This window comes from Halichoeres trimaculatus, unplaced genomic scaffold (assembly GCF_033239565.1).
Source record: "Halichoeres trimaculatus isolate MK-OKI-2021-1 unplaced genomic scaffold, fHalTri1.1 fHalTri1_scaffold_12, whole genome shotgun sequence".
In the NCBI taxonomy this organism is placed as follows: Eukaryota; Metazoa; Chordata; class Actinopteri; order Labriformes; family Labridae; genus Halichoeres; species Halichoeres trimaculatus.
Window position 1 is genome coordinate 11,101,079 of NW_027437190.1, and position 24,819 is coordinate 11,125,897.

Sequence of the window (24,819 nt, forward strand, 5' to 3'; positions counted from 1 at the left end):
TTTGCCTTTCCTGCACTGTTTAATAATTTTAATCTAGTCTTCTGTCCTCTAATTTGTTTTTGAACTCTGGATTCTCATAAAACTCACTTTTACATTGTGATAAATTTATTTTAACACGTCAGCTGTAAGAGTTGTTGAGTGTATGCTGAATGTAATAAGCATTAGCTTTTTACAAGTTGCCTATGCATGGAATACACATAGTTTAGTGACATAATAGATGAGCTTTGGTTTGTTTGTGTATGGGACAAAAAATATAAATTTTCATGCAATTTAGAGCATGGTCAATTTTAGTAACATAACTAAAACAAGTTATTGGTGACTGAGAGTGAATTCAGAAAAGGGATAATAGTCCTCTGTTTTATTTTTACATTCCTGCCAAACAGTAGTGCCAGCTATGCTTTTTTTTTGGCTGTTGTACTTAAATTAATTGGCAGGAAAAAGAAAACCATCCATGAACCAACAAGGGAAAATAAACTTCTTTTTTTCTTTTTAGTTCCTTTGGCCTTTAGAAAAAAACTCAAATTAACATCTGAGGGGCTGTTAACACGACAACAACTGCTGTTTTTTGGCCATTAGCTAACACAGAAATTGCGTTTTAGCTGACCTAAAACGCAAACTTTTGAAAACGGCCGCCGAGTGGGATTTTTCTGAAAAGCTGCCAAAACCGTTGTTGTATAAACAGTAAGCCGGCGCTTTCAGTGGAAACACTGATGTCATGCTCCGCTTTATGCAAGCGCATACAACAGTACAACAGTACCGTTGTCAGATCGTCGCGACGACCGTGTTGTGTCTGTGCTGCTGAATCTGCTGAATCTGTCTTTCAATAAAATGTGCATCTGTGGCTCCACTTCTGCACTTAGCACTTACCAATAAACCAGATGATCGCCTCCAATCTACTTTGGTTGAGATCTACCAAAAGCTGCTTCTGGACAAGACAGTTGTAGCGCCAACTATAGGCCTGGCATGCTTACTACAGCATTTTCAGACTCTTAGGGTTTCCATGTGAATGTGGATTTTTTCACTATGTTTTAGCGTTTTCCAATGAAACCCTGTCTCTACTCGATGAGCATTCAGGAGAACTGTAGAGGGTGAAGCTCTGTCACTCTCACCTGACATCCAACGCATCACACACTAAATTCTCTTATGGTTGAATTTTTTTTGTTCATCTCAGCCACTGAAGCATAGCCTTTGTCACATTGGCCTTTGATGAAAGTATGGCATTCAGGAAAGAGATTGTGTAAAAAGCCTTTTGCTCCTTATCATCTCTCCGCTGATCTGAAAGCCTCGGCATTTACGTGCTGGAGAGCCTCACCCACATGAAGAGGATGTGAAAGTCTGGAAAGAAAAGTGCGTGTGCTCGTCTCCCTACGTCAGTTGTAAATTTCCTCTCAGTTTAAGTGTCTTTTCAGAGAGTGACAAGCTGTAAGAGCCGATCTCAAATACCACTCGATGAATTACTCTCATCTTTGCTTCACATGGAGATTCACATTTTGTTAATGACATTCTGTCTCTCACTGGCTCCTTAGATCCATCTTTTTTCATCCTGACAGAAAAGAAACGACTACAACAATATTTATTCAGTGAGAGCTCACTTATAGTCTCCATGAAATCACATTCAAATTAATTCGCTTTAAGAGTCTTCTGCTGCCGTTACCTTCAAGTGTGTGGCTCTCTTGAAGGCCTTGTTGCAGAGGCTGCAGACGTGACAGCGGTCTTTGCCGTGAGTTTGCCTGCAGTGTCGTCTCAGTGCGATGACATTATCGAATGCTTCACTGCAGTAGTAACACTGGTGCTGATTAGCAGCCTCTGCCTGGCCTTGTTTACCAGCCTTACGGTTGTCCACTGTAATCTGAAACACAAAACACAAAGATGAACAACTTTAAACCCCATATAACATTTAAAGCACACGACAATAGTTTCTCTAGACCCTTTATCTTATGGGCAAAAGTCTACATGCATTTTCCATCCACTAACTTATAATTTTCTAGTATACTGTAAATCGGTTGTTGATATTTTTAGCTTAAGATTTTTTCTAATTCACAACACTCCATTTCCTGTGTGCCTCTCAGCTTCTTGGCCTTTGAATATGTCAGGGATATGCAGAATTTTAGGATATAAGGAAAACACACCACGTTATATCCATTGTCAGATGCTCCGTTTGTGGACTGGGAGTGGTGGCTGACCAGTATGACATGCTGGCCTGAGCTAGCTGCCTGTCCTGGTAGAGTGGAGTCATTCAGCACTGAAGGAAATGCTTGACCCTGAGGATTAAAGAGAAAAAAAAAAGAAACTTAGAGTCATCAAACCTTGAGACATACAGAAGTTTATTAGCATCATTGAATAGCCACAGATCAATTCTAAATGAGTGTTTTACCTGTGTGTTGAGGTTTAGAGTGACGCCATCCAGCATACCCTGAGCATCAGCCAGTGTCAGTGTGACGCTGTTATCACTGGCCACGCCTCCTGGTGACATCACAAGGCTCTGGGAGGCAGCAGTATGTGAAATGGTGGTGCTTGGTGGCAGGCTGGAGACTATTGAGCGAAAGAGAAACCCAGGGTTAGTTTAAAGTGAGTTTTTAACGCTCAGTTCAACATCTGGTTAATGGCACCATTCACACACCACAGAGCTCTGCAGTCTTAGAGGGAAATGTGGCTCCACAATAAATTTTTTACTAGATTTTAGGAGTTTAACTCAGAATTTTACTTCTGTAAAATGAAAATAATGGCAAATATCTTTTCATCCCAGCTTTATCTCCTTTTTTGTTACTTTGTTTCCTCTTTTCTTATACTTAAAGCTCAGAATCTGTTTGTCTATTATTTGACATGTGTATTGTTGTTACATTTTTACATTGCTAAAAAAATGTGCTAATGCTCATCCATACACTTTATTACCAGTGTACTCCGGTGAAGACAAGTAATCTTAGTTCATGAAAAAAGAAATCAAAGAAGGTGCTCATGTCTTATTTTTGGCAAAAATAAAGAGTTAGTAGGCTAAATATGAGTCACATTCACCAGACAAGTCTGAAAAAATTCAAAAACAAATCAAGGAATTTAAACTACTAAACAAATTTAAATTACCCCTCATGCTTTTAAAAAGTAAATCTGGCAGTTGGGGGAGAAATGCTTGCTTGTCAAGGATTTTAAAAGAAAAAAATTCTCAAATCACACATTTTTTTTCATCATCATCATCATCATCATCATAATTATTGATAAGAACAAAAACAACAACAAAAATAAATACATAAATAAATTGATTAATAAATAATAATAAAAATAACAACTATTATAAGAAGAAGAAGAAGAAGAAGAAGAAGAAGAAGAAGAAGAAAAAGGAGGAGAAGAGTTTACCAATGTGTAGGCCTTATTAGCTCAGTTTCTTTAAACAATACATTTTTTCTGGACTTTTTATGTAGACATGTATTGTTTTGAGTCCTGTAGAGAAATTTTTTTTACAAGAAATAAGACAGGAACACTGACGTAGTTTTGAGATTTTGCAGTTTTCTGTCAAGATCATTTGTCCTCTTCTTAGTTGACTTTTTTTTTTCTCTCTTGATGATGAGTTGACTTTCTTAAAATCTAGATTTACAAAATACTAATTAAGAAAAAGCTGGTCATGTAATTGGCCAGACGTTGACATGATGTGTTGGCCTTAACCAAGTAAAACCAATTTTTATGTTGATCACATGGTTTTAAAAAACTTTGTGTTCAAGTTAGGATCAACTTACTGTACCATAGTGCAAGGTCCACATAAACTACAATCCAATAATCCAAGATAGATAAGTCAAGAACCTGAAAGATCGTCTTGCAGTGAGCAGCTATGAGATGGATTCTTGTCTATAGAGTTAACGAAAATCACTGTTAATCGTTGAAGTTTTGAAAACAGTTTGGTCTTCCTTGAACAAATCTGACTCTAAAACAAATGATCAAACTACTATCTGACATTTAAAACTCTTCATTTATCTTCATGTAACGAAAAAAGGTGGGGAATATGTTTAGCCCTTTCAGAATGAAGGATGGTCACATGTCAGACAACAGAGTGCTTTTTAGCGTAACTGTAGTGTAAGCTACAGTTGGCTGCTGGAGCCCTTTACCCCTCGCTAACATTAATCTCTGGATATCAGTCTTTATAGAAGTAGGAATATTCACTGTATTAAAGGACAATAAGTGAAAGAGGTAATGCCAGTGATGTCAACCAATCAAAAGCAGGAGCACGTTTCCATACAGAGTGAAGGAAATCCTTCAATCTGATCATTAATAGCACAGATGCTCTCAGCGTCTCCAAGAAGCAGTGGGGAATGTTTTCCACATGAGTTGAGAGAGATGAGTAATGAGGAGAAAGAGCTGAGAGTGAAAATCTGATTAAGCTTGGAGGTGAGAAGCATCCAGAACAATCTCCCATTGAACAAATCACATTTGCTCACTTCACAGCACACAGGCTCATCGCTTTATCAAGGATGCACTATTTCTCAATAACAATCCTCCCCATTTGAGATGGGAGTGATGGATGTAGGGCATAAATTTGCACTTAATTAAATATCATATCTAGAGCTCTTTAAGATAGCCGACAGAGGAGTTGCATTTTCAAAGGTAAATATACACAAGGAACGTTGAGAAACAGAACTGCTCTTTCTTGAACAACTAACTATAAACCAATTTTTAACCTTCATTCCAGCCTTGAACTGGAATCTCCTCTGTATGCAAACTAATTAGCTATCTTTTGATGAAGATAGAGCCTTTCCTGATATAACCACACTTTCATTTTTCTGTGTTGACTGCAAAGTCTGATTAACAATGTCAGAATTGAGAACGAAGAGGAGCAAGGAGGAGTTGAGTAACAACATTAAGTCACAGATTATGAGCTTCACTTTCATGCAGAAGTCTGTTGACAGGACTTATTAAAAAAGCTGAATAACTGTTTGATAATTGCTGATGGTACAACAATTTACAGTTTGTGGGGAAGTAATGAGTTTGATTATATGATTAGTTGTTTTTTTCCTGTGTGCTTTCGCTCATCAATGGTGGGCTTGTCTTGTTAAAGATCCCACTGTGTCAGAGGTTGATTATTCACTTGTTTGTGTATGAGAAGGAGTGTGACCTTCATCAGATCTGTGCCTGTCATTCAAGGTGTAATGGTTATGAGGAACAGCAGAAGGCTGAATGGTTATTATAATAAAGAACATTAAAGCAGTGTGTGACACTTTTTCTCTCACCAAGGATTTGACATTTTGCATACAAAGGATGAGAGCAGTTTGAAAAGGGACGCAAACTGAAACCAGATCGCTTCTGATTGCCTGAATTGTGCTGTTTCCATACATATCCAGCTTTTATGAGTGTATGCAGATTGCACGAGTAACACTTTTGTCCAGGACATTGGCTGAAACCAACCCAGATTGACACTAGCTTATTAAGACTGATCAAAAGAGATTAAAACAAGGGTTTGTTACATCACTAGGAGACCTACACTGCCTGGCCAAAAAAAAAGTTGCCACCAAAAAAAAAAAGGTCACACACTGTAGTATTTTGTTGGAAGCCTAAAGCTTTGATTACGGCACGCATTTGCTGTGGCATTGTTTAAATAAGCTTCTGCAATGTCACAATATTTATTTCCATCCAGTGTTGCATTGATTTTTCACCAAGATCTTCATTGATGATGGTAGAGTCTGACCGCTGCACAAAGCCTTCTCCAGCACATCCCAAACATTCTCAATGGGGTTAAGGTCTGGACTCTGTTGTGGCCAATTTCCGTGTGATGACGTCTCCTGCTCCCTGAACCACTCTTTCACAATTTGAGCCCGATGAATCCTGTCATTGTCATCTGAGAATATGGCCGTGTCATCAGGGAAGAAAAAGTCCATTGATGGACTAACCTGGTCATTCAGTATCTTCAGGTAGTCAGCTGACCTCATTCTTTGAGCACAGACTGTTGCTGAACCTAGACCTGACCAACTGCAGCAACCCCAGATCAAAGCACTGCCCCCACAGGCTTGGACAGTAGGTATTAGTTATGATGGGAGATCACTTCATCTGCCTCTCTTCTTACCCTGATGGCCCATCACTGTGGAAGAGGGTCAATCTGGACTCATCAGACCACATGACCGTCTTCCATTGCTCCGGAGTCCAGTCTTTATGCTCCCTGGCAAATTAAAGCCTTTTTGTTTTGGTCAGCCTCAGTTTCCAGTCAGACTTGACCACCATCAATGAAAGATTTTGGTGAAAAATTAATGCGCGTGTGCTGTAATCAAAGCTAAAGGTGGTCCAATGAAATATTAGAGTATGTGACCTTTTTTTTGGTGGCAACATTTTATTTCTGGCCAGACAGTGTATTTATGCAGCATTGTTTATAAATATCGGGGTTGAAAAAACATATTAAAGTCTACCTGGCAGCTGTTTTATCTTCAAAAGTACACTCAGATGTGAAGAGGAAACATCTTTGTATGCCAGTTCATGAAAAGGGCTCTGATTGAGAGGCTGTTAGATCCCAGGATCAAAAAAGATGGCGAGGCCCAAACACTGGAGCCGGAAGCTCCTGTTGTAGCATTAAAGAGGAAACGAGTTGAGCTCACGGTTATGTGACGGCCAGTGAGTCATACCTGTCATTTGGCCTTTGTGTTTGTGGTGAACTATTAATCACTCTTTATCATCACTTTGATGGACAGAAGAGGCTTTGTCATCAGTCACACAGAGAAGGAGCTCAGTCCCTCCTGTCTGAGTGACCGTCATTGGTGGTTTTATCCAGGAAAAGGTGAAACTCGACCTACACAGATTCTCTTTTCTATGTTCAGATAAAGCCCACAAATGCTTACAGCAGAGCAGATAATGAGCACTCATTATGTGTGGGTGTTCACTCCATCAAAGGGTATGCAATCAGTTCTGTTCAAGAGGTTAAGGTGGGGGTGGTGCTTGCCTTGCATCCAGCTGGGTACCTCCTACTTTGTTGGCAAACTGTTGGCTTCAAGTGGTGGCAACGTGTCAAGTGGAGTGAAAAGTGAGTGCAGCAGGTCACTAATGATGGCCTGATGCAGATTAAGATGGTTGTTGTGTGGGTTTATGGGAGTAAAGCTGTGTGACCTGAATCAACTGAAAGAGACATTCAACCAATTTGTGTGATCATGATGAGATGTCTACAGATCCATTTACCTCTAAAGAAATGAAAAAGCTTCTCCAGGCAGAGAAACCAGCTAATGGCAATAAGATGCTCTTACTTTATGTTTGTTAATACTATTCAGTGAATTTATTATGATGCATGCTGAAACTCTAAAAGCATTAATATGCTCCTGAGTGATGGCTGAAACAGAAATTTGGAAAACAGAGGTGGTCAAGCACAATATTACATTTACAGACCTTTGCTACGTGCAATTACAAACTCTGATTTTGGCCAGAATTAAGGTAAAATTAGTTTAATCTATTAAATTAATTTGTGAAATTACTAGGCTAAGTAGAAAAACACTTAAACAGCATTTGGACTGGGAACATTTTGTCAATTCAGTTAAGGTTAGCCAGCTTCCCTCTTGTAAAAAAACTGCATCAATCTACTGATGGTTGCTTCGTGATGTCAGCTGACAGAGTGATTCCCAAAGAACAGACTGAAATGCGCCTTTCTCTGTGTGTGGATAAGCTATTGTTTGTAAGCTAATGTTTACATTGCATGAAAACAAAATCTTATTGGGTGATTTTGTCTTATTTTCAGTGGAAAATATTTTTTTAGACTTCATATTAGCCACATTCACTGGTCCAGAAAATGTCTTATTCAAAGTCATTTAAAGACAAAAAAATGAGGTCTGAACTGTTTGTAACAAGTTAAAAACATCTGCCACTGGAACAAGAGAAAAGTTATTTGTATTAAGATATAATAGAAATTTTAAGCAAAATTTCGAGTAAATTTTTCTTGTTTCATTCTTTTTTTTTTTACTTGTTAGCAATTCAGACCTCATTTTTGTCTTAAAATAACTTTAAATAAGAAAATTATTGGACTGACCAGCCTAATGTGGCTCATTTCAAGTAAAAGCTGACAAATTTTACTAAAAATAAGACAAAAACACTTGAAAAGATTTCAGTTTTTTACAGTGTACACATGGTGTGATATGGAAGCTTGTAAAAGTAGAAAAGTCTGCACATAAGAATAGGCTCTATTATAAACTAAATGGAAGTATAATTTATAACTGAGCAAATTCTGATGTGCAGGTCTTTTTTCATTTGCTGTTTCTTTTCAGAATCCAGAACTTAAGGGTTTGGATGGAAGTTTATGATCCCTGTACTTCTGCTAGATTGGAGTTGAATAAGGGCAATGCAAAGAAAACCGACCAAGGTGCTCTATTGGCAATCAGCCCAATTTGGGTTTGGAAATGATTGAAACAGACAGAAAAGGTCTCTATCTAGTAACTTAAAGCAATCAAAGCTTATGTGCAAAGCATTTTGCATCCACGACTTCATATTGTATGGTCACCCTAAATTTAAAGATTTAAATCTTCACAATACACTCTCGAGAGAGGCGGGAGAGTTTGGAAACAAGAAGACAAATTTTACCTTCTGTCCATTTATTGCCCAGTATTAATTACATTTTTTAGACTCTTACTGTGGTTATCTTGGGTTTAACTCATGTCTCCTAGATATTTACACCAAAAGGATGAAATGTGTTTGATTTTAATCAGGAAAGCTGGTAAAAAGAACCTCAAGATAAGATTCAACTTCAACTTTTTAGCTTGCGATTTGATTCAATATCAATCAAGTTTGATATTGCTTTAAATGCTTTGATGTGAATTTAGTGAGAGGTAGAAATATACAGATAATTAGGGTTTTTGTTGACAATTTTTAAACCCCTATTTTCCTGTCCACATGAACATGATGTGGTATGTCATCTCACATTTTTGAGCAATGAAACGACCCACACACTTTGCTTTGGTTGCCATTTTGTTGTTGTTGTTTGGTCTGGTGCTGCCTCTGTCCATACAACATGAATAGCATGCACAGCACCCCCACTGGCCAGGAGATGAATCGATTCAGAGGATTCGCCAAATTGATATTGATTTGGGCAGAAAAATATTGCGATGCATCGCTTAATCAACATTTTCACCCACCCCTGAAAAGTAACTTCTCCTTGTCTCACTTAAGAGAATGATATGGCGAAAGCTACTTCAAGGAACGTAGCTTTAATATTTTATTATCACAGAGTATATACCATTCGGTTAAACCTAGCCAGCTTATAAAAAAAACAACAACACAAAGATCCTGACCTGCCATTCCAGTGTTGGCGGGGCTCTGAGGTAGGAGGTGGTCGTTGGTGATGGTTAAGGTGGCATTGGAGGGTTGGCTGTTGAGCGGGGATGCCAGCCTGATGCTGCCGTTGATCTCAGCACCATTTGGGTTGCTATGCTGGGCAAGCAGATCCGGACCTGTGAAAGTATGATGACAGTTAGCAAAAAGAAACCCGAAACAATGAACCCCACTTACCACATTTTTCTTCTTTGTCTGCTTTTGTTTCCCTCAGGGGTAGGACATAGAAGTCTCTTCAAAAAAGAAGAGCCTGTGAAGATCTTCAAAGGATGGTACAAAAACAATCCAAAGAGACTGAAAATGCATTTCGTTGAGGACACATCCACTGTGATGTATTTCTCTTTCTTTACAACTAACCCAAGTTAATGGAAAAAATGTACAAATCGTGGGAAAAAATCAACTTGGAAAGAAATATGACAACCATTTGCAGTTTTCTTGGTTTGAAGATTCCAGTTAGAGTAGAGAAAATACATCACTCAGCTAAATGAAGGAAGTCTGAGCTGTGCCAGGAAGAATCTCAGTGCTCCACTCCTACAGACAGGAAATTGTTCTTCACAACTCAAGAAGGCTCGGCCTCACGTTACATCTACAGAGCCAGAGCAACATATATCCTGAGCTTATATACAGTATATATAACTACACTGGTTTGTGAAAGCAGAGCATCACTCTTAGGTCTGAAGCTTTTTGATGTTGATTTGTGGAGTAGCTCCAAATGGAAAGAAAGCATAGTGAGTTATTACTGTGTCAGCTTTTTCTTCCTCTGCCTGTAAATATGTTTGCCTGTGTGAGAAAATCAATACGTGTGTTACAGATTTTCCAAGACTTTCTCTTGCCTCTTGTTATTGATTGTTTTTGTACTTGTGGAAAGATGCTGTTAAAGTCTACTGCCTGATGCCCTGTAATTTCTGAGGTTGGACAGTATTGGCTCCTTCAGCCGAGTAATTTCACCAATACCTGGCAACTGTAAAATAAATGTTGGTTAGGATCTTCTACAGCATCATGAATCAATAAAATCATCACAAGTTTGTAGAGCTTCTTACACAAGGTTTGTTTGGCTTTGAGCCTGGGAAACAGCTCTCAGTTTGAAACGAAGTATTTTTCTGTTCAACTGTTCTGAAGTTTTAAGGAGAATTTTATTTCTAGTGTTGGATAAAAATTAAAGTAAAAAATTGCTGCATTTGACGACATATAGTTCATTATTGACAGTAGAGGAATAAAAAATTGCATTTGTGCTTCTCTGTTAGCTAACCGTTGAGTCTGTAAGATGTAATGCAAATGATTTGCTGTGTTGATAACTGTAAAATTACACATGATCAAATTATGCAAGGTACTGCATTGTATGACTACTATGAATTTTACAAAAATGTATTTGGTATTAACCTTCTTCTGACAACATCTGATTAAACCACTTCCTAGCCAAACAACTGACAACCTCGAGATGAATCGAGAAGTCTTAACAAATTCTGTGACCATCCTGTTTTAACTAAGAGGTGGAATACTGGTGCCCATTGTTGCTTATTTGTATGGTGGTGAATTGTATTCACCTGAAAAAAAAACCTCCTGTTTTAACGGCATAACTATCTCATAAAACAGCATTTTTCACTTATTTTGATATTTTCTGTTTTTATGAGATATTATGTCATAAAAACAGGAATCTAAAAAGTAAAGGAATTCCTGAAAATAACTATTAACTAAAATAACTATTAACTAAAACACATTACAAAGCCTACCCTGCCTATATCGACCCCACACCTCTGATTAGCGGCAAAACCATGCAGCAATGAGTCATGCAGCAGAGCATCAAGGGAAATCCTGTTTTTATGAGATAGTGTGTCATAAAAACTGGAAATTTTAAAATAAAAATATTCCTGTTTTTATGAAGCTATGCCATCAAAACAGGAGTTTTTTTCCCAAGTGAATGCAATACACCACCGTATATATCTGTGACCAATGTGTTGTAAAAATGCATTTGCATAAAATCTCTATAAAACGCATAAAATGCACTTATTAACATGTTGCACAATTTCATTTTGAATCTTAAATATTCCCCCTTATTATAAGTAAAGGATCCACAAACTTCACCAGAGTTGACATTTACACAAACATTTGTGTGGAAGAGGCTCTAATCATGATGCACTGTCTCATTCTCCCTCTTCATATCAGAGTCCTGCACTGGGTCAGGTACCCGCGTGTACCCGCAAAAACAGCTGATTTGCGGGTGTTTTTTAAAAACTTTTTTTTCCCACGTTCAGATCTGGGTGGAAAAAATAACATGCGGGTTGGGACGCGGGTTTTAGTTTGACACATCAAAATTAATATAAAATAATAATAAATACAATAAAATAAAGACGTACATTGTAAGCTGGTTGTAAGGCTGTGACCATATAGACTGTAAAAAAAATACATGGACCTGACGGGGGATATTCTGGCTGCAAATTCGTAACATGGTGGAAGGCTGAGCCACGCCATCCAGTTCTTATAATACATCCATGGTTGTGAAATGATCACGGCTCATACCTGCTGAGCGTCGCTTAAGTCTGGACAGAAAGTAAGTCTACTATTACACATGTAAAGGTCCTTTTAAGAGATTAAAAGTTTAAAAGCATTTAACGTAAAAAACGAGTGATTTTACAGTTGTATGTGAGAAGATCACAGAGGGTTGATGATGGAGCTGAAGTCAGGCTTTTATTGGAAGAGTTGCCTCATTCAGGTGCGTTGTTTACTCACTGGCATCTGAACTAGGGCAATATACTGTTCAATTTTCAGACAATATGACCCAAAATGATTACTTTAAATAAGGTTAAGGGTCGGGCTGTGGGTCGTGTTTCAACGGGTCGGATCGGGTTGCGGTACTAATCGGGCTGATGCGCGGGTTTGCCGTTCGGGTGCAGGTTCGTACGTTCCCGGGTCGGTGCGGGGCGGATCTTAAAAATTGGACCCGTGCAGGACTCTGCTTCATATATGTACCTTCATTTGTTTACAAACCTGATATAGTGAGAGTGATCTCCTGAGGGTTTCCTGCAGCTGTGTTGGTGCAAGAGGCCGAGGCGAGGGCCTGAGTCAGGCTTGAATTGTTAATGGTCAGTGTGATCTCTTGACCGCTAGCACTCCCAGCTACCAGCCCAGAGCTGCCCATCACATGGCTTAAATCCTGAGAACCTGCAGGATCCAGATGAGAAGCACAGATGAACTATTCATGCCACATCAAAGAGAGTAAGTAGATTATCTATAAGAAGAGAGACAGCATGAATACCTGTAGCATCCTGCTCAGAGAGACCAGCCATTGTGACCTGAGCCGGTGTGATGGTGGAGGGCTGCAGGGCCAGGCTGGTCAGTGGGTGGATGACAACATTAGCAGACACAGAGGGGTCAGAGGTGGACATGAGCTGGCTGCCGGCGTGGGAGGAGAGGCCAGCATCAACGCTCAGGGGTTGGGAGAGGAGGCCGCCTTGTTGTAGCGTCTGTTGCAGGAGGGCAGGGTCGATCTAGACGAGACAGGAAAAGATACTTCAGACAAAAGACAACATCTGTTGCAGAAAAGAAGATGCTGAACTGAAGCAGCCTGGGGCCAGACTGTTGCTTTATGAGGACTGTTGCTTTATAAGCTGCTTATGATCTCAGACACTGCTTTTTAAAATCAAAGACTGGGATACTTATCAACATGTCTAAAAGATGCATTACAGCCTAAATGAATCTGTGCTCAGTATATCATCATTAACATGTGTACCACTGACACTCTGTAGTGGTGGTGTTAAAAGTTTCCAAGAAAAGAATATCTTTGGTTAAATATTTTTAATTAAATGAAAAGCAATGAACATCATCAATTAGAAATCAGTCATCTGTAAAATAATTGGATTTATTTGATCCCAGTTGTGCAGATAAGGGAAAAAAAAAACATTTATTGCTTTTACAGATGAACAGAACTCACTGGCCTCCTGTGAAGCAGCTCTGCTCAATCTCATTTCCCATCTCTTTGTGGTTTCTCCTTCAGCTCATTTAGTTTGATGCATTCAAGCTCAATGGTCATTATAAGGTGAAAAACAGTGTGTCTAAAGTTGTAGAGCCAATACCACATGATGGTATTAACTAAAAATCACTACCACAAAGAGTGCTACGACTGCAGCTCTTTTTCATCTCATAACAAAACAAATCTTTTCAGCGCTGTGTTGGCGGGACGGTTTCAACATTTTGTTAATGAAAGATTATTCTAAAACAACCACCTCACCAAAAAGAAAGCAGGTGATGTAACAACTCATCCAAAACCCTCCTGCTCACGCTAATCTATTGAAGTAACGAGGTGAAACAGCTCGAGTGAAATGATAACACTCCCAAGGAGAAATTATAGCTTGACGGCTTCAGCTGCTTAGTTAAATAACAAAACTTAAAACAGAGGAAAACAGGAGGGTGTTGAGACATTTTGGGATAATGAGCCAGAGTCCTAACATTAGGAGGCGTGCAGAAAATACACTTGAATATCCGGTCAATTAAATACTGAAAAATAGCAGCTTCTTTCCAGAATATTAACGATGTTAGACCTTTAATGTTCAGCAAATGTTGAATTCATAACATGCTGGGCGAGGCAAAAAAATAGTCTCAGTATGTCTTACACATAGACCGTATAATAAATGGACGTAGCCTCTGTGACATCACCTGTCTGTTCCTGAACAGTAATGAAGCCAATCATCAGTGGGGGCCGTACTGGAAATAGGGCGAGCTCTGAGCCTCCACACTAACAGCTATAGGGCGCCAGTCGTGAACTGTGTCTCTCAGTGGACAAGCCTACGATCTTAATATCTTCTAAACTGCCAAGTTAGAATAAAAGAGTCACACTCATACAGTGTGTGCGGATAGGGAAATTAGCAATTCAGACCCAAGCCTTTTTTTTTTTTTTTAATAAAACCAGGCTGTAAAAATGTTAGCTAATACTGTAAAATCCCATTTTGCCTTAGTGTGTATGTGGTTTCTCGTCTTTCTGCACCCAGCCTCAAAGAAGTGCAACTCTTAGCGTTTATGCAAAAGCTTCATTTTTTTGTACTTTGCACATCATAGTGTTAACGTGGTTGAACAACATATTTCCTCAATGCTAACAGGCTTGCTGCAGTGCTGCACATAACGATGGTGGCTTGTCTGTCTTTCTCTATGGTGTTATTTTTGCTCAGTGGCCTTCATTATTGTTCGTCTGCCCTCTACTGATCTGGTGGTGTATTGAAATTACTAGGGCTGGGATGATACCCTTTTCTCAAAATTTGATTCTTTTATGATTTTTGTGGTGACAATTTGATTTGAGATGTGATTCTTTGATATTTGCGATTTTTAGTTCCCTTTTTTATTCCCAGACCATGTGAAAAAGTTAATTGATGATGATGATTTCCCAAAAAAATGAACATCACATGTGAGTCGGTTTTTAGGATTTATTCAGGGGATCCGACATCTCAAATGTTTTTCGAACCAGCTTATAAACAAAGACGAAAATGAAGGAGTTAGATTTGAAAAATAAAATGGATTTTTTAATAAAAACTAAAAACAATCTTTTCATAAAAAAATCACAATTTAAAATCGTTTAACACAATCCTGATACTTCGATACAAAGATTTTTTCTCCCACCCCAACAAATTATCTTTTTTTTCTTTTCTCCATACATACCAGGCCTGATTTGCATAATCTACCGGGACTTCAGCCCATAAACAAACAATGAACCACAGGAACCATGTAGCAGTTCCTGGATCTCCTGGTTTAAAAACACCTGAAGTGATACTTCTTTGACCTTTGTCAAATTCCTCTTGTGCATTCTTGTTTTGCTTTATGAAAAAAAAAAAAAAAAAAACCTCAACATTATTATTCCCCCTGCTGGTAACATGTCTGAAAATAGGGAGTCCTCTTGATACTAACAGCTCTCGAGAAGGTTTGTTCGCTGAACACAGTCTACCATTTTTTCAGTCTGTGGTAACGACATAATGATGGATAAAGGGTTCAAAATCATGTGTCGAACATGCTTTTTGCCTTCAAGAGGTCACTTTCTTGAAGCACTGCCTTGTTGTTGAAACACAGTGCTCAAAGTAAAATACCCCTTTCGCTTTTTGTGGCATATCAGTCCCACAGGAGGAAGTGGCTAATTCTTGATAACAAAGGTTTTAAAAGTGCACTCCAAATTCAGTAGTGTGATTATTTCATGGAGAATAACAGAACGGTGAGCAGGATCTCCTTACCTGTAATGTGATGTTGTTAATGTTGCTGGTGTCGATGCCAGAGATCTGCACATTGGGGCAGACCAGGTTGGCAGGTGTCAGCTGCAGGTGGATGCCATCTAATGTGGTCAGACCATCTGGGAGAGAGACGGTCAGGTCTCCAGCAGCTGCAGTGCAAACACAAGAATAAATACATAAGGTGTTTTTGGGCACATTGTCCCTCATATAAAGGCATGACAGGAATTTTCTTGTAAACACTGATTCATGCTTGAGCAAACAAAATGTCCTGATTATTTTTTTGCTGTGAAGAGGTAAAAAATCTAAAAGTAAAAAAAAGATTTGAGAGAGCTTTGCTTTTTGTAAACTATGTTCTTTTTTGAAAAAAATGCCCAAAACAAAGAGGGGGAAGAGTCTAAGAAGAATCCAAACATCTCAAATAATGAGCTTCGAGAAGAAAACCATGACTAGAAAACAGATTTATCTGCCACTTCAGATGCCCTGCTTTGGGATCAGATTGAAGAAAGCAATTTCACAGCTGCAGAAAGAAGCAGAACTTCAATCAACAGTTCTAACTCGGATGAAATGAGAGCGATTCATATAAATTGAAATGAATGTGCATGACTTTGCATTGTGTTTCACAAGATATGGCTCTGTTACAACTTTATCTAGTATTTACAGAGCACACAGAGTGCTATGGAGAAGCAATTTTCAATTCATCTGTGTGAAAGTGATTAAAAAGGCTCTCGTTGTTTAACTGTGTAATAGAAATAGCAACTTACAAGACATAAACTACGCTCACGTACATTCTGTTTCTTTGCACAACATTGTTCCAACTTTTCATGAAATGATGTCTACAGCTCTGACAATCCTCTTTGTTTATCACAGCTTAGTGTCATTTCTACTTTTTAGAACCAAAGCGTTTTATCAACGTGGCACCTCAGATCTAAATCTTGGTGTAAAGCCTCTTAAAGGCCTAAAGAGATACTCCATATAACACCTGGATCAGCCTCTTCAGTTAAGCTAGGGCAAAGACAAACACCAGAAGTACTTTTTCAGAAGTTTTCCTCAGAAGTTTGGAGTGACTTGTAGAAAGGAAGCACATCAGTTTGGGAGTTTGTGGTGATAAAGCACTTTCCTCCTGCAGAAGACTCTTCAGGCAGCATTGAGTTGAAATACATCCTCATCACCAGCTCTGACTCTGTCAAGTGATTACCGACTGCCTGGCTAACACTGGAAACACTGAGCCCTGCAGTGTGTTTCACTTACACCCGTAAACCCTGCTGCATTAATCACCAACCCCACGCTGCCATCAGAGAAAGAGCCAAAGATTAATGAAATATGCTGCATCACGCTGCACCATTCAGCAACTCCCCCAGATGAAAATATTCAGCACTTTTAAGTTTGTCTGGAAAAGTTGCTCCAACACGCTGTAACATATTCCTGATTGTTATCTTCAAAGTTAAATTTCCTTGTCTTTAATGCTCCAGAGTCTACTGCAGTGCCTTGGTAGTTCTTTGATTGATTGCGATGTCAAAACTCTGCTGAATAAAACCCATTTAACCACCAGAGCCTGATTTACATTGAATTTTAATGCATTTCAAACTAATGTTCATTTCCAACAGAGGATGTGTTACTTTTGAGTTAGCTCCTTTTCTCAAGGACACACCTCATAAAAGCCTTGTACTTTAAGAAAAAAAAATGTTGCTGGGTGCCGCTCCATTGTGGCTGCCTATTACAGCAGCTCTCTCTTCTTTGTCCGTTTCTTGTAATTTTTTTCGTTTCTTTTTCGTAATCCTTGTATTTGGAGTGGATCATCACTTTGTGTGGCTCAATTGTTGGTCGTGGACACCAAACTTTCTGTGTCTTCAGTAGTATTTTTACTATTTTTGCTCCTGTGTTTGTCTGGAGATCCAACATGGAACAATTAGCTGTTAGCAGCCTGTAGCATGTCAACGCTACCTGGTGCAGGGCCTGATGTTTCCCCACAAGGTGAGGAGAAGGAAGTGAGGACAACGTGCTAATTCTCAGGTGTGAGCTAAGAAGTGACAACATGGACCTGTCCTTCCATCCATCTTTATTGGGAATGTAAGATCTATCTCCAATAAGATGGACAAGCTAGCCATGCTAACCCAGCAGCAGAGGGAATACCAGAGGGCAGAGTAGCATCATGCTCGTCACAGGCTGAACTGGACAATGATGGACAAGCTGCCATCATTTATTTTCTTATGGACCTTTTTGCACTGTCTATACACTATCTTACTTTTGTTTTTTTACTTGCTGTTGTGACTCTTCCTGAATTTCCCCTTGGGGATAAATAAAGTATTTTCTATTCCATTCCAATTTTTTCCCCTACATTTTTATTTCTCTTGATTGTGAAGATGAAAACAAATCTTGATCCAAGGAAAGCATTTGTTTGGGAAAGCAATGTTACAACTCCAGAAAATAGCCCACTTAAGATGACAATACAAAGTGTGAATAGTCAGTATTAAGTAGGTTTCATCAACTAACTGTGCTAAAGTCTTGGTTTAAGTATCTGAACCAAATATGCAAGGTGTTTTACAGAACTTAACAGCTGTGATCTGATATCAAATCATTTCCAAATGTGTTGAGGTTTGATAAAACCTTTTAAGTATTCACTAAAAATTTTTTTTATAAAAACGGTTTCCACATGCTTAACTATTCCAGTGACCTGTAAGGGGATCTGTAGGTGTATATTTGAACGTAAATTCATACCTGACATGGAGGCTGGCAGGATGGCCTGTCCCACCAGCCCTGGCTGCAGCAGATTCTGTTCAAACTGGCCTGTGAGCACTTGGCTGGCTGGGAGGTAAATGTTGGGGTCAGAGTTGGATGTGTGTAACAGTCCCACAGGTTGAAGAGCATCTGAAGCTGCCGGTTGCTGTCCCTGACCCTGTCCAGCTCCATGCCCGGCCCCTGTTTCCTGACCCTGACCGGACTGACCAGCAGATGAGGCAGAGCGCTTGGATTTGTTCCTGTCGCTGCTCGGTCGGAGGTGGCACTGGATGTGGGTTTTGCGGTGGCCTGAAGTCCTGAAGCGCAGTTCACAGAAAGGACATTTGAAGGGCTTGGAGCCAGTGTGGAGGCGCATGTGCACCTTTAAGCTGCCTTTTGTAGAGAAGGAGGTGGCACACATGTGACAGATGAAGAGCTTCTGTCCTGTGAGGAGAAGAAGAGGGTTAGCTGCTGTCAGTTCAATCAGAGCTGAGAATAAAACAAAACATCAGATTCCTCTTCTCTTTGCCTCCCCTAGCTCTTTTTGAAGACTTTAGAAACAAGATATTGAACTTCTAATTAGATCATCTGTTTGTAATAACAGTGTTAAAATTACAAGGACAGTCTCAGAGTCTGGAGTGCTGAGCTCTTTTCAAATCCACTTCTTCTAAAAAGACTTGAGTGCTCTTAAAACACAGGACACATCACAGAACAACATTTATTTGGAGTTAGCAAACAGGACTCGCATGTTTGTATGCTCAACACAGAGCTGCTGTAAGAAGTCAGTTATCCTTTGTGAGCTTTTTAAAACTACTCGATAAGGGGCTTAATTTTGTATGAATGAATGAGAGCAATTTTTCTCAGTTCCCTTGCAACACTTTTAACAATTTTAAAGTTCAAAGTAAAATTTTGGAATTTCCAAGAAAAAACGAAAAGGTGTAGGTTGAAGCAAAGCTTATTAACACCTACCCCTCTGATCTCATAAAACAAAACAAAGAAAAAAGATCACAAAATAAGTGAGAAGGAAAAAACAAAACATGAAAAAAATACAAACAGTATTAATGCTTGTCGTTGTTAACAATAATGGGAGCTAAGTGTATAATAACTAATACCTATTAATTAATACTCTTCAAGGTGTATTTTTTCTGTGGTTTTTGTACATTGTTTTTAGCTTTCCTAATGTACCATACGTTTTTACTTCTTCAGGAGAGGAACTCCATTAATTGACCCGTCTAACCAACAGACAATGAAATTTGGTGTTTGTACATATCTTTGGTTTTTCAGCCCTCATTCTGTATTGGTTGTCCCTCATTATAAACAGCTTCTTGATACAATGTGTTAATTGAACAGTTTTTGCTTTACACATTGTTTGTGATATATTCACCTAAGTAAATTTTACTTTTGTGTCTTGGAAATTTAAAATTAAAAACATTTTGAGTGACCCAAATACAACAATAACTCAGTGTTTCTCCTGTTGTACTGCTCTTCCCCACAGACAATATGTACTGTGTTACAGTAGGATTTAGAGGTGCTGCTGAGTGGATTTTGTTCAGGCTAACCTTTTTTTCCTGTTCCCAGATTTTATATCCTGTTAAGCTTGAATGCTGCTTCCTACAGCTTTGTATGTGCATCAGAGACATCACAGTGATATTGATCTCCTGCTCTTACTCTCCACACTAAGGCAGGAAGAGAAGTTTCCCAGAGTGCTGAACTTTTCCAAATGTAATTGTATTTTTCAAGCACAATTTCCAAAAAGCACAATATCCTACATCTACTACAACTCTTAGTAAGAACTGCTCTAACCTGTTTAAACTCTAGAAATAACGAACTCTAAAGCTTGAGCTCTAACCTGTGTGCGTCTTCACATGACAGTCTAATGTAGATTTCACTGTGAAGCTTTTTCCACATTCGTCACACTTGTACGGTCTTTCTCCTGTGTGGATCCGGATGTGTCTGGAATCAGAAACAGAGGAACAAAGATATTTTTAATCAGCACAAGCAGTGAGACATTCACATTGGTCAGAGCCACAGCCAATGATGTGAACTAGTTCCTTTAGCTTGTTGTTTTAGATTATAAAAGGTAGCGGAATACAGCCTTTAAAATATTTATTTGTTAATAACTCTATCTGAATGTTTCATACTGAGTGCTGTTGTTACATGAGCTTATAAGAGGTTGCAGTCAAAGCTGGACTTAAACCAAGCATAAATCATGACAGTGGCTCACTGGGTGCGAGGAAGTGGGATTTCTCAGGGTAGAAAAGTCAAAACTTTAATTAAAAAAAAGTGTCAGGGCTGTGGTGACTTTACAGGTCTAAGAAAAAGCTTTTACCTCCACCACTGTTAGACTTTTTAACACAGATGAGCTGACTTCACACTTTTAACTGCTGATTTCTATGTTAGAAACAATCATCATGACATATGGCCAACCCTTTTATTTTTGCAATCACACGGTGCCTTTTGAAGCTCTTTCACAGCACATGCCATTCGCTGCTTCACACACAACCGTACACCAACGACAAAACTTCCACTCAGGGTGCTATTTTTTTCTTTTCTCTAATTCACATTCACACACTCACACACCATTGACCGGGCTGTCAGGAGCAATTAGAGGTTTAATATCTTGCCAAGGGCGCTTTGACATGCAGCCACAGTTAAACCTTCAGCAGTCTTAAAATAAAATTTCACTTGGATGCCGACCAAAAAACGAGGAATTTAGTCAAAACCAATTACAGTGAATATGTCAGCAGAGCAGAGGGAGAAAAGGGGAGACTGTGTGTGATTAAGAGAGATTGAGGATTCATCTGTCTTCTTGCTAAAGTAGAAGCTGAAGCTGTGTTGATGTGGCATGAAATTCATTCAACAAAGAAAGTTACTTTTCCTCAAGTTCAGCTGGAAAAGTTGGAACTGGGAGACTTCATTTTCTCTTCAACAATTTAGTCTTGTTCTTGGTAAATTAAAAATAAAGTATTATTATTTTAAAAAACATACTTTTATAATGTGAACTGAGCTTCACAAATACTGTGCAGCAGGTTGTGGGGTTAATTGTGGGCTGCTGAACAGTAACTGTGATTTTAAAAGCCTGGAGCATTTGGCACAAACTTTTTATTCATATCTGAAATAGACAGGTTAAGCACCTGGAGGTGAAGCCACTACCAGAAAATGTAATTAAAAAAAAAAGCTTGCTGCATTTGGTCAAAACATACCACTAGGATAACCTGCACTAATTTGGGTGCTACTTTCTCGGGGGCTATGTCAAGTGTTTAAAAAGCTTTATTTATAATTCAAGTGTATTTTGAAAGCCTGGAGAGGCTTATAGTTTGTTAAGAGGTAACTTTTAATTTACCTCTGTTGCACAGGCTTAGGCAAACTTATCATGACCTACACACAGAACCTCAACACTAATGCAAATAAGACTTGAGAACACAAGAATGCTTCTGTAATGGATCATAAATCAATGTGAACTAAGCATGAAGTGTGTTCAGTGATTAAACTTTGCTTCATGCTGGCCCTGGTAGATGAAAAGTGTCTTTGAAAAGAGTAACTAATAGACATAACGTTTACCTGACTAGGTCACTGGGCTTCTTGAAGCTCTTGGGACAAAAGTTGCAGCAGTTGGCAAACTTTGGTTCTGTTTCCAGCTCCACTGCTTTGTCTTTGATCTCGCTGATTCGATCCCTCTCAGCCGCCGACTGCGCGAGGATCCGCTCCGAGACCGAGGCCTCCTCGCCGGGATCTTTTGCCAGCTCAGCTGCCTGCTCCTCGGTGAAAGTGATGATTTCCAAACCCCGCCTCTTGGATGACTTTTGCTTCCCGTCCTCTTCTTCATCTTCATCGTTATCATCAATGTCTTGACTTTCCATACCTACAACTTGAGAGAATTTCGGTTGTTTCTTTGGGTAACACTTCACTTTAGACAGCTCAAACTGGGAGGAAAACGAGCGTGAATGGGAACATTTTCACCTCGAGTCAGAATATACACTTATCCTCACAGCAGGCAATCTTTTCAGCACATCTTAAGATCCCTCTCCCCCTTTTTTAACTCTCAGAAATGACAAAAACATTCTCAAACTTCCTTCCTGACTGTGGAGAGGAAATGGAGGTTTAATGACCCTGTGTATGAAAAGTAAGAGGCAATAAAACATCCAAATGTTGCAGGCGTTCTCACCTTGTTCCTCCACAGCGTGCACCTTGCTCATATGCTTTTTACACAGCAGACTGGTCCTGAAGGTCTCGTCACACATGGAGCACTTGTAGGACTTGATGTGAATGATCATGTGGCGGTTCAGGCTGCCGTTGGTGGTGAATGAGGCGTCACATACACTACACTTAAAGGGCTTCATTCCTGTCGGAGAGACCAAAAGGTTTCAGGATTAAAAAAATCAATCTTTTCTGTCTTTTATAACTTGAATTAAGACATTTTTTCTGGATTTTTCAGTTGAATGGGGTTTGAATTTTTATCTGATAAAACAACTCTTTAGTTGTGAACACACTTTTTTTAGTTTTCACAGTGTGTGTGTGGGGTGGTGTGTGTGTTTTTTTCACAGATTCTAGCCTCAGTTTATACCTTTGAATTTTTTTTCATCATCTTGGTTCTATGTTCGGGATATTTCTTTGTGCCAGTTGTTTCGCAGGGGTGAAGAGCTGACAGACAGTCCTCAGAAAAAAGACTTACATGAAAATGTACATAGTCTTTTCTGCTTTCTGTCAGTCACAATTTCAATTTCATCTTACAAAGGCACAGAGGAATTTTCTTGACTTGCTTGCTGTCTGTGTGAGAGCTGCAAGTCTGACAGAGAGCAGAGCAGAGACACACACAGCAGACAGTACAAAGAGCAGCTGCATACAGACAGAATTTAGCTCCTTCTTGTGTGTTTTCAAAAGGAAGCTGGAAAATGTGAAATTATAGGGATAGTTTAGTTTTTTTGAAGTGGGGTTGTATGAGCTCTATGTGATCACTAAGGACATTAGATACAGTAGAAAGTTGTCTCCTCTCCCTCAGTAAGACACAAACTGTAATCGATGGTGACGAGGAAATAGACGCTAACAGGGACAGACGGCACCAAATTCAAAGGCTATTTTCTCCGCCTACAAGAACTAAAATCAAAAAGTAATACCACAGTTTAAGAGTAAGCTACATAAAATATTTTTTAAGTGCGTTAAGCCTTCGGAAATATAAACATTTATCCGGACCTAACTAACTGGTCATGTGTCCTTCCGCGCAGGGCTAGTGTGCTCCGTCCCCCCTCCTCCTTTCAGCTGTAGGGAATGTAAACAAGCTATGCTTCAAGGGCTGGTTGTAGCCTCGTGTAAGTTTGATCAAGTATCGTAATTTTTTTGTTTGTACTCTAAGGATTGTGAGGCAGCGTAGGAAATTCAAAATGAGTGATTATGACAGCAACGATGAAGTTTCATTCACTTTGGAACCAAAAGGATACCTGTATGAACCGGAGCAGAAGAGGAGCCGCTATAGATGGCGACTGAAAGGAATACAGAGGAATCATCCACGGACACTCCCCGCGGGGATAAATAAAGCATTTTCTATTCTATTCTATTCTATTTAAAGACAAAAATGAGGTCTGAATCTACCTATGGATCAAGAGAAATTGTATGAACACATTGTTTCTAGTTTCAAGCAAATTTTTGAGCAAATTTTTCTTTTTCCATCAGCAGGTTTTTTTCACTTGTTACAAGCGATTCATACCTCATTTTTGTCTTTAAATTACTTGAAACAAGACATTTTCTGGACTGATAAGCTGAATGAGTCTGATATAGAGTATAAGACAATTTTTAATTAAAATAAGACAAAAACACTTGATAATAAATTTCATTTTTTTTGTAGTGTAACTGGGACCTTAACATCATAAACTGGATTTAGTTCCATTTCTCTCCATTAATTTCAAAATAATGATTACGGTATGTCACTTCACAATTTAAATCCTTGTAGAAATAAACTCAAAGCTAAATTTCAGTATCCATTTTGTATCTGTGGAGATTCTTTTCAAAGGCTGTTTTAAACATCTGCAGTCAGAACTGGTGAAGGTATAATAATACCTACAAGGTTGATTTTAAACTTGTAATCATGCTGTGGATGAAACAAATACTTTTGGGAAATACAGGCAGCACAAGCCATTTGATCCTTTTTGTCCTGAAAATTCAGTTAATACTGTCGAAGAAAATATATATCTAATAGTATTCATGATCTTCCAAGACCAAGTTTGGGCCACCTATATACCTCATCATAAAGACAGATGCCAATTTATTTTCTGGTACACAGTGAGCTCACCTGTGTGTGTGTTGAGGTGAGACTTGAGCACTCCAGCTGATACAAAGGCTCTTCCACAGAGATGACATCTGAATGGTTTCTCCCCTGTATGAGAGCGCACGTGCTGCTTCAGGTGGCTCGACTTTTTGAAGCCCTTGTTACACCAAGTACACCTAGAAAAAAGGTAGGGCAAAAACATCACTCACTGAGATTGTTTACAGAGGGGCAGACTGTAGATAGGGTTCTCTTTGAAGAAAAACTAAAGAGAGACTGAGCGCAGTAAGAGGTGAAGGCTCACGAAATATTCACGAAGGATCTTTTATTTTTTTTTTCAGTTTCTTGGCTTTTTTTTTATTATTATTCCATCTC

At 39.0% G+C, this 24,819-nt stretch overlaps 1 protein-coding gene across 2 annotated transcripts in view; it reads right to left on the bottom strand.

Annotated features, from left to right (window-relative positions):
- The window catches only part of znf236 (zinc finger protein 236), a 73,137-nt gene that overhangs the window by 14,175 nt on the left and 34,143 nt on the right, over nt 1-24,819 (bottom strand). Inside the window, exons 18-29 of one of the 2 annotated variants that reach the window (XM_074683767.1) lie at nt 24,472-24,623; nt 22,354-22,530; nt 21,750-22,050; nt 20,038-20,141; nt 18,189-18,632; nt 15,477-15,622; nt 12,524-12,755; nt 12,256-12,429; nt 9,231-9,389; nt 2,375-2,532; nt 2,130-2,261; nt 1,655-1,849 (exon numbers count right to left, since the gene is read on the bottom strand). In XM_074683767.1, the coding sequence (XP_074539868.1) occupies nt 1,655-1,849; nt 2,130-2,261; nt 2,375-2,532; nt 9,231-9,389; nt 12,256-12,429; nt 12,524-12,755; nt 15,477-15,622; nt 18,189-18,632; nt 20,038-20,141; nt 21,750-22,050; nt 22,354-22,530; nt 24,472-24,623 (2,374 nt within the window). Of the gene's footprint in view, nt 1-1,654; nt 1,850-2,129; nt 2,262-2,374; nt 2,533-9,230; nt 9,390-12,255; nt 12,430-12,523; nt 12,756-15,476; nt 15,623-18,188; nt 18,633-20,037; nt 20,142-21,749; nt 22,057-22,353; nt 22,531-24,471; nt 24,624-24,819 lie in introns of both variants that reach the window. The other variant, XM_074683766.1, reaches the window with a different exon arrangement.